This window comes from Anomaloglossus baeobatrachus, chromosome 3 (genome assembly GCF_048569485.1).
Source record: "Anomaloglossus baeobatrachus isolate aAnoBae1 chromosome 3, aAnoBae1.hap1, whole genome shotgun sequence".
Taxonomy (NCBI): domain Eukaryota; kingdom Metazoa; phylum Chordata; class Amphibia; order Anura; family Aromobatidae; genus Anomaloglossus; species Anomaloglossus baeobatrachus.
The window spans coordinates 162,407,568-162,418,537 of NC_134355.1; the positions used below are offsets into that span (position 1 = coordinate 162,407,568).

General features: G+C 38.3%; 1 protein-coding gene across 1 annotated transcript in view; it reads left to right on the forward strand.

The window, feature by feature from the left end:
- The window catches only part of ESR1 (estrogen receptor 1), a 250,285-nt gene extending 248,154 nt beyond the window's left edge, over window positions 1-2,131 (forward strand). The window contains exon 8 of the mRNA XM_075338163.1: window positions 852-2,131. Within this exon, the coding sequence (XP_075194278.1) occupies window positions 852-1,080 (229 nt within the window). The 3' untranslated portion in view covers window positions 1,081-2,131. The remainder of the gene's footprint in view (window positions 1-851) is intronic.
- Window positions 2,132-10,970: the final 8,839 nt, after the last annotated feature.

A 10,970-nucleotide genomic window follows, 5' to 3' on the forward strand; every position in this document is an offset into this window, starting at 1 on the left:
TTCCTTAACATGTCACTATCATTTAAGAACACATCTGACATTTAATAATAACGTGACAGAAGTTTAGTTCCGTGACGTCCCAGGATCTGAGATCGTAGGTTTATGGAAGATTTCGTAAAGGAGGTTTCAGTGTCATGAACAATTAATTATGCAAATGTAGTAATTTGCTAAAAAGTGTTATTGACCTCATAATATGGAATGCCGCCACATTGTGCACAAAAATCATGACAATTAGAGCTCTCACGTGTGCAAATCAACACAGCTCCACACACAGTAAACTGTATAGAAAAGCAATGAATAACACTATGGGCCAAATTCATTTTTATTTTTTGTCGTTTTCATTTTTTGTCTTGTAGTATTTGTTTACTTTATTGTGCCAAATTCTTCAAAATGGTGCACAAAATCAAAACTGCTCTGTATTTTTTTGTTGTTAACCTTTGAGCATTGAGCCCATACACTGTCTTGCATGGTTAGATGTGTACAGGCTCATGTTAGGAAGCAGAAACAGATCTGAAAACACTAATATGTTTCATAGTTTCATAGTGTTTAAGGTTGAATGTAGACTTAAGTCCATCAAGGTCAACCCATGACCTAACCTAACATGTTGATCCATAGGACGAAAAAAAAACCTCATGGGGCAAACAGTAAGCACCACATTAGGGGAAAAAAATCCCTTCCCGACACCACATATGGCAATCAAAGTCGCTGGATCAACGCCCCATAAATGTTGATGGCTTCTATATGATAACTGGGTATAAACAAACTGATTTGACATTTCTTTACTATAAAACAAGTGTCAGTGAAAGAGGACATTTCTACACTAAATAATAATCTCACTTCTATCTTTACAGCAATAAGGGAATGGAACATCTGTACAGTATGAAGTGCAAAAATGTTGTGCCCCTCTATGACTTGTTGCTGGAGATGCTGGATGCCCATCGGATGCATACACCTAAAGACAAATTTGTAGCTCAAGAAGAAGACAGCCAGAGCCCTTTAAATGCTGCCACCACGACGTCCCCATGCTTACAGACGTATTATGTGAATAGAGAGGAAGCGGGTTTGCAGAATACCGTATGAGAGCGTTTTCTACTTACTTTAATTTTTTTTTAATTAATTGGCCTATACGGGCCAAGAAATTCCCAGCAGTATACTACCTAACTATAGTCAGTGTATCAGATCAGCTGCAAAATGTTGCATATGTAAACACACTCCGGCATGCATCTATTCTGAATCATTTAAGGTGCAGGTCTTCATAGTCGCTTGCTATACTTCACAAGGAAAAAAGATCCTTTGCTTTATTGTGCTCTCCCCATCCAAATCAAAGCTTTATGTGATGCTCTTACATGTAACGCTGGGCATAAGTTTATTTCTTCAGCTTGTATTTCCTAGATGGATAGTGTGGAGATCGCATGGACAGCTGCTGACGCGTTCCACACTTAGTGTATTACATAGGTTCACACATACAAGTTCTTACCAATTAAATATATAGCATTAACATATATCATTTACAAGACCATCTTACCTATAGTTATGTAAGTGTATCTAGTTCTCAGTGTTTCGGTAGATATTGATAGTTCCATTATATGTACTATTGTATATAGGTTCCACCATCCATATTACTTAATGATTTCTTTCCCTTTTACTAACAACTTTCCATGAAAATTAGTATATTCATGAGAATACACATGGTGCCTAAACTGCAATGGGTACAATGTACTTTTTATAGTTATCATGTAGTCCTCAAGGGCTGGAAATCATTAATCCGGACCCCTGACAGTGGGTCACCATGGCCATGATCCGAACTACTTTTTTAAGTGTTTTACATTATAAAAGAAATCTTATGCTACGTCTTTACTTTATACTGTTTTATACCGCTAATCTAAAAGTTTGTGGCCTTAACTATGACAAAGCTACATCATTTAACCCTTCTTTTGCTGACCGTTGAGTATCTTATCAGTGGTGGTGTTCAGCACTATTCACAACTCATGTTAATCAGGCTGTAAATACAAAACCAACAAGCAAATTATCAGATTTGCTAGAGATTAAAAAATAATCATCTCCATTTAGGATAAATTAGACAAAATTGTATTACGTCTGATATGTAGATTAGGTGAATTGGCCATAATAATGGACTAATGGACTTAAGCTGGTGTCACACATAACGACGACGACAACGACGTCGCTGCTACGTCACCATTTTCTGTGACGTTGCAGCGACGTCCCGTCGCTGTCGCTGTGTGTGACATCCAGCAACGACCTGGCCCCTGCTGTGAGGTCGCCGGTCGTTGCTGAATGTCCAGCTTCATTTTTTGGTCGTCACTCTCCAGCTGTGACACACACATCGCTGTGTGTGACAGCGAGAGAGCGACGAAATGAAGCGATCAGGAGCCGGCACTGGCAGCTGCGGTAAGCTGTAACCAGTGTAAACATCGGGTAACCAAGGGAAGACCTTTCCCTGGTTACCCGATGTTTACGCTGGTTACCAGCCTCCGCTCTTGCTGCCAGTGCCGGCTCCTGCACTGTGACATGTGGCTGCAGTACGCATCGGGTTAATTAACCCGATGTGTGCTGCAGGAGAGCAAGGAGCCAGCGCTAAGCGCGGCTCCCTGCTCTCTGAACTGTGACATGTAGCTGCAGCACGCATCGGGTTAATTAACCCGATGTGTGCTGCAGGAGAGCAAGGAGCCAGCGCTAAGCGCGGCTCCCTGCTCTCTGAACTGTGACATGTAGCTGCAGCACGCATCGGGTTAATTAACCCGATGTGTGCTGCAGGAGAGCAAGGAGCCAGCGCTAAGCGCGGCTCCCTGCTCTCTGAACATGTAGCACAGCGACCTTATGATCGCTGCTTCTGCTGTGTTTGACAGCTAAGCAGCGATCATAACAGCGACTTACAAGGTCGCTGTTACGTCACCGAAAATGGTGACGTAACAGCGACGTCGTTGTCGCTGTCGTTTAGTGTGACACCAGCTTTACTGTTTGAATACTATAGATTGACTCAACTGGGCAGATTGTTGAATTGGGAAATCAATTCTATTTGTTGTCATACCAGACTTAGGAGTGCTTCACACATAGCGAGATCGCTACCGAAATCGCTGCTACGGCACGTTTTTGGTGACGCAACAGTGACCTCATTAGCGATCTCGCTGTGTGTGACACTGAGCAGCGATCTGGCCCCTGCTGCGAGATCGCTGCTCGTTACACACAGCCCTGGTTCGTTTTCTTCAAAGGCGCTCTCCCGCTGTGACACACAGATCGCTGTGTGTGACAGCGAGAGAGCGACGAAATGAAGCGTGCAGGGAGCAGGAGCCGGCATCTGGCAGCTGTGGTAAGCTGTAACCAGGGTAAACATCGGGTAACCAAGGTGGTTACCCGATATTTACCTTAGTTACCAGCCTCCGCAGCTCTCACGCTGCCTGTGCTGCCGGCTCCGGCTCTCTGCACATGTAGCTGCAGTACACATCGGGTTAATTAACCCGATGTCTACTGTAGCTAGGAGAGCAAGGAGCCAGCGCTAAGCAGTGTGCGCGGCTCCCTGCACATGTAGCGATGTTATGATCGCTGCTGCGTCGCTGTGTTTGACAGCTAAGCAGCGATCATAACAGCGAAAACACAGAAAATGGTGATGTAACAGCGACGTCGTTGTCGCTGTCGCTATGTGTGAAGCACCCCTTAAAAAATATGACGGTCAACAACTGGTTTGGGTTGTAAATTGCATAAGTATGTGTCAACAGTAAAGTATAAACTATAGAATAATCTAATTGTTTACAAACCAAGATTAGAACCTTTTGTGGCCAAAACTTTGATCAACGGTCAAATAATGTGTAGTATATACATTTTCTTCGTATTTTTGGATTACATCTCATCAGGATATTATGATAGAATACATCTTGCCTGAGAAGTGTGTGTTTTTCTATTTTCAATCCATCATCTGCCACAATATGAGTTCTCCTTATGCAATTTGTATGACAGTGTATGTTGTTTTGCACACCCTGAAGTGTTCCATGACTTTGGCACCTTGATTTAAATCCGGTTCTCTTATTATACAACTATTGATGGAAATAGGATATTTCATGCCTTATCTTCTACTACAGTTACCAACACACCCACATATAGGACCTTGACCACCAATTTTCTGAAGATGTTCTCTGATTGTGTCCTCTGTAAAGAACATTAGGTTAAACCCAAAATGGGAAAATTGGACATTGCCTTCTTCCACCAGCTTTGACCAGCTATGGAAGCCCTATTTATCTGTCAATTTATTTTTTTAAATCATCAACTGAAACATTGAACACTCTCAGATCCCAGTCAAAGATGTGTAGTTGTGAGTAGAGAAACCTATAATTGCCATTAACATTTTGTCACAAATTGTTTCAACAATAGAGTGACTTGCAGAGAGGTCCAATCTCTTTCTCTAATCTGCTCACATGCTAATAGTGATGAGTGAGCACTACCATGCGCTGGTGCTCAGTACTCGTAACTAGTGATGAGTGAGCACTACCATGCGCTGGTGCTCAGTACTCGTAACGAGCATTTTGAAGATCTTCTGGAAAAATGTTTGAGTTCCCCTTAGACTTCCATTATACTCAGTAAACAAGTCGAGAGTTAAAATTCTGGTTACGAATATCGAGTACCCCAGCATGGTAGTACTCACTCATCAGTATTAACTAAAGGAGAAAGAAAAAAAATCAAGGATGAGGAGGTGGGAGCTTCAGCTGTAAATATAACCCATGACAATTCTGAATAGTTAATAGTCTCATTAGTGGCAATTAACTATTTCAAATATTATTTATTATATATTTTTTAGCTAAGCCCATTTACAGGTCGAAAGCCCAAATCAAACTACTTTATCAGATCTTAATATCTGATGCTCCCACTTGCATTTTTCCTTCTACTTGGTTCTTGCTAAAAATTGAAGAACCTTTGAAGCTATGCACCTTCCATATGCCACCAGTGGCATATTAATTGCACTATTATAAAAGCGACAATGATGACGTATTAAGCTAACGCTGTTTACTTACATTGGGGGAGAGGCACTAATCTCTGGGGACAGCTCCTGGACCTGACCCAACTCTAAAAACATTCATTACAATAATTCATGACTCTAGGTCTCCCCTGAGGTCTTTATACCAAATAGAAAATATATTCATCTACTATTATTACTTTCTCTAAACTACTTTATTATGAAAGCAAAGTTGCACTACCATTTATTGTAAAATGGATACAAGACGAAATGGGGATGATATCCCATAAATGCACTAACTTATCCTAATGACCTAAAAGACCATCTGTGTAAACAAGCCGCAGTTCATGATTACATTTTCCTGCGCAAACATAATAGGAAAATAAAACCTTATATTACATTCTGAGTAGAGCTGAGCGGACCCGTTGAAGTTCGGATTCACCGGGTTCAGACGGATTTTAGATAAAGTTCTATTCGGGACCTAGACTTGACCTGAACTTGATCCTGGAGCCTGAACCCCATTGGAAGTCAATGATTGGGCAGTTCGGCTCTCCGACCACATTCAGCCAGCCATAAATAGAGCATTTCCAAGGGTGGGAAGGGCGGCGTTTTTTAACTTTTTTAGTTTTTGGACACACTACATACAAAAACATTGTTTTTGCTCCCAGTGATAGCCAGAGACCGCAAGCGGCTCCCATTGGGCTGAACACCAAATGTACCCAAGCACAGCAATGCTCGATCAAGTGGTCAGTATATGTATAGCACCCGAACTCAGAAGCTGAATTTTTTGTAAAGTCCATGTTCGGTACAAACCCCAAACTTTACAGTTTGGATTCACTAAACTCTAATTGAGGAATTATATTCGCATTCCGTAAACCTCAAAAAGCTTATAAGGAATTGGATACCATATCAAAGGGTCTGCAGAGATATCAGTTTTAATTCTTCTTATCCAGATGTAGCAGGAATTATTTTGTCATTTAACACTTTGGGAACTCATTGTTTTGACATTAAAATAATTTTTTGAGAAGACCTCATGCCATACCAAAAAACTTCTGTAGGTCGTTCTATGAAATCAGAGGCATCCCTTGGCACCAATCGAGCCCACACATTTTTAAAGATGCCATATTGTGCAATTGCACAACACAGATTTATTATAATAGGCATTTAAAATAAACTAATATGTTACCTATATAAAACCACAAAATTGTCAGAATTGGGCTCTGCAGAGCCCTATCTTTAATGGTGCGAGGATGCACATGCTTGACTTCCGCTCCATTTATTGTCTATGGCATTACTAGAATGGCTGACTGATATACTTTTTACGACATTCCCATAAACAATGAATGAATGACAAAATGTATAATTGGTGGAGGAAGGTTGAACTAGATCGCCATAGGTCTTTTTTCAAGCTATGTAATTATGTAACTATGAGTAGAGGTCAAACATTGCCACCTCCACTCCATTCAAGATGGGCAGTTCTTGGTATCCAAAGTAAAGTTCTTGGAATCTCTGGGGGTTTCAGTGGGTGGGCCCCAAACAATCAGTAAGTTATCCCCATCCTTCCACTGCATTGTTTTTTAATTTTGTGAATATCCAGTTAATGAGCTCCCAATGAGTTTTGCCAAATATAAGGTCTTTTTGATAATTTGTGGTGGAATGGTTTGCAACATAATGGTATGGCACTATTGCAAAACCATCGAACATCACAAACTAAACGAAAATCAATCAATTTCAATGTTAACATACATTAACATTTGGAAACGTTTAATGGCCAGTGATTTGGTCTCTTGTGTACATGTGGATCCAATACCATAATAATTGTTCTCTTGTACATTTGTGTACATGTATGATTTTGTCCACGTTACATATTCTTATATCTATATGCACAGTTTGATTGTTTAAAGAAAAGCACCTTTTGTAAAAGAAATAGGTTTATCCTATTGGACAGTTGAATGTATTTCTTATACAGTTTCACGATTCTTACAAATGAAACTGTAGGTATCAATTGGAAGTTGCATGTGCAAATATTTGTGAAATTTATCTCAATTGTCCTTAGTAAGGTCAAAGTGCAAATAAAAACAAGGCTAAACATATGGGTAAACTGTAATGATACTGGACCCTAATGTATTTGACTTTTTTGTTACAACAGCGACTAAAGGGGCATTTACACTGCAAGAATCGGCAACAAGTATTGATAAAAACACAAGTTTCACAATTATCTTGCCGTGTAAACAGGCTGCCGATCACTCGATGAATGAGCAAAACTCTCATTCGTCCGGTGAAATGATCTTTTGTGCAGCGTAAAAGATCTTCGTTCTCGGTGATGCATCATCCTGTGTAAACAGGGCTCATACTGTTGAGAACTATGGCAGCCTGTGTGCACTGAGGGATTTAGTATAGATTGCTCAGTCTGCCTTGTTTACTTTGTTCTGCTTGTGTACATAGGTATTAAAATGACCGCTGACAGGTAAATAAAAAAATTCACCAATCGGTGGTTGTATTGTGCCGTCAGTCGGCCGATCTAAACGGACCTTTCATCTATATGGCATCAACTACGCAGTGATAAATAAAAAAGTAATTGCATACTATAGGTATGAAATATTCCTGAGATGAAAAAAAAAATACAAAATAGCATTATTCTGAGATGTAAAGTAAAAATTCCTAAACATAGTAAAACATTTCTGTGCAGAGAACAGTCCAATTTATTATAGGATAAAGGTTAAGGAGGTCGGGTTATCTCTCCCGACTTGACTAGTTTAGAAAATACTTGTATTCACCATGAAATAACAATTCTAGAGCATCTTATTGTTGTGCTTCTCCTCTCCTCCAGATTAGTTATCAATAAGTAGACAACTGGTTATTACGATTTTCATTGCCATGGGGGATTTATCACTAATAGTCTGACACTGTCATCACTGTATATCACCAATTAGTAACACCCAGTTATCAATTTAAAAAAATAGAAGGGATTGCAGGGAAATGGCACAAAGAGGAATTATACGAAAATATGTTATTTGATGAAGAATACAAATATTTAACAAAAAAGATCTCTGACTGGAGTTTTGTACTGATTTTTCACTCACTTATTGGAAAGTATGCATTCTGACAAATTAAGAAATTGACCCTCAAAAAGTTTGTTTTTAAACCTTGTCTCCATTTCCAAAGCTGAAATGGAAATATGATTGTTTACAAGGTAGAATAGAGGCAACACATTAATAAAATAACTGTCTATCTATACGCCTATAGTGTTTAATGACCAATCTAAAAGATGTCCTTTCTACATACATTTGGCTAGTCAACTGAACTTTTCCACAGAGAGAATAGGGGAATACAAAAAAAACTGTGTTTTTTAATGTCAGTCTATGGCAGATGTACAAAGTCATACAATTACAAACATTTGGCTATATACTTTGACCAGTTTTAGTCCCCAAACACCAAATTTACCCATAGTTGCTTGAATTCTTAACTTTTAGAAAATGTGCATACTGGGTCATACTTATCAAACTGGCACATGTGCCCTGATATATTTGCTAGATGTCACTAGGCATTTTAGATACATTTCTTCTTGTGTCATCTTATAACTGCTGCATTTACTAATTCCCTTCTTTTATAAATTCAACTTAAATTAAGTGATAAAATAATTAGTAACAATGATATCACATATAAATTTGGCATTATTAGTGTATTAGTTTGTCTCTTATTCTAAGTTAAAGCTGTTGTCCAGTTTAAAAATTATATTCAAATGTGTGTAAAATACAAGATGCGAGACGTACTCATTTACTTACAATTAGAGTTTGACAGATTGGTGTAAATTCAAATTTGCTGAATTCTCCCACAAAAAATGATTCACTGCAAATCACAATACTGAAAAGCCTCTAGTTGACCCAAAAACACGTGTAAAACGTGGAGTTCTCATGGGAGTCTATTGAACCAATTTTAAGCTCTTTAATGGAAAGAGCCTTACTAATGTCCAAGTGATCTCAACCTATAGAGAAAAATGGATGGTAACCAGTGGTAACCATTTGTGTGGCATGTTTGGGTTTAGTATTGGACTATTTTTTTACAACACGCACACTTTTTGAGATAGACACTTGATTTTTTTTAATAATGACTTACCCATCTCAGAAACCATACTTTCAGTGACACACAAGCCTTGGTTTCAGGATTTTGACTTAATAAAATAATTATCACTGAGGGTTTAGCACCATTTCAGTATGTGAAGAATAAAAAAGTCAGTTATTAAAGTGTAGATAAATCAGATAAATGAGTTCCCATTCCCATAGGAACAGCGCTTACCTATATCACATGAGTACATGGATTATTATTCACAGACTGAGACTTCGACTCACATTTGTAATGTGCTCTAAGTAGCACACTACAGTAAGATTAGGCCTTTTTTTTATCCCCATGTAGTATGAGCTGTGTGCTCTGACCTCCTAGCCCTACACTGGAACAGCATAAAATGGTGCCGGCCCATCTTTTTTGCTTGCTGTAATAGTCCACCCTGATTGGCTGTGCTAGACTATGTGATGTGATTGCTGCAGGTCATTATGGGGACGTATGCTCTGGAGCACTTGATGTTATTAGCCCCCTTACTGAGTCATTGTTTTGCCTTTGCTTTTGACCATCCTTGCAAATAGAATTACAGTGTTAGATTTCACAAGGACCTACAAATTTCAAGAAATTTGACTCAAAGGTCAATCCTCCATGGATTGATCTACTTATCTCTATGTTCCAATAGATGCCCCAATTTTGTTATATTAATGCTTGTCCCAGCAGGTCCGCTTCTGACATAGGGGATCATTCCAGTGGGTTGTGATATAACCAGTGTCATGTGAATGGGGATGGCTGAATGGCTCAATTTAACAACACAAACAGATAAGGGACTGTTTTGGCTACTGAAATGATTGAGGCAGTCAACCCTTTTTACACATATCACTGGTAATGCACCAGCACTGGAAACTCATCTGTGTTGAGCTAATAGGGCCTGGAACCAATGCTGATATCAAGAGATTGGGGACTTTTGCTAATTGAGGATGATTAATTGAATATCTTGCCATATTACACACATTTAAAGAATATTGTTTTCAAATTGGAAAACCTATTTAGGTAGTGTAACATTGTAGAATGTTTGATGTTTTGCCTACATAAAACATTATTTATTCTGATTAAATTTCTCAATGGAAGATGGATATTCAGGAGGTCGGAGCAGAATATCAAACAGGGTTACTTCCTTGGTTTGGATGTTTTAAATTTATCGCAAGACACAAATAATAATAGTAATAATATTTACTAGCACAGGCATTCTGCTTTTCTTATTATCCCAAATGTACTAAGAAGTATCCAGGGTCTTAAAAAGCCGCATTGAAGATGAGTCCTTTATACGATATGCACTTAATTTAGGTTGTAAAACTACCACTATAATTGTTGAAAGCATCACAAATAAAGCAGAGGATGAAAGCTTTACAAAAGAATTTAATTTTCAGTATCTGGCTTTGTGAATGCTTCCAGTTTATAAATATGCAGCAACGGTAAAAAATAAAAAATAAAAAAATACTTATTTGAATGTTTTGGATTACATTAATTTTCATTATACTTTTTTCAATGTTTCTCTTTGGAGACCAGTTTAAATTTGAAATTCATGCACCGAAATGTATTGGGTGTAATATTTTACATTGTCAATGTTATTCATTCTGTTTTGTTAAAAAAAAAATGTGTACGCTTCCGTTTTGTCTAAAAAACGATGAAAAACCTGAAAAATATTAAGATGTTTTCTCAATCTGTTTGATGTTGAAATAAAACTAGCCTAAAATAATTTTGTTGTTTCCCTTTTTTGTCACATATTAGATCACTATGCACACTACCACACTCTATGCACACAGGTTTTATTTGTACAATAACCACTAACTGGGTCAGAATTATAAACCAAAAATCCAAATACTACTAAATAATGAACATATCTAGTAATATCTGGCATAATTCTGGGAGTTTAAGTAAGGTGTGGTGT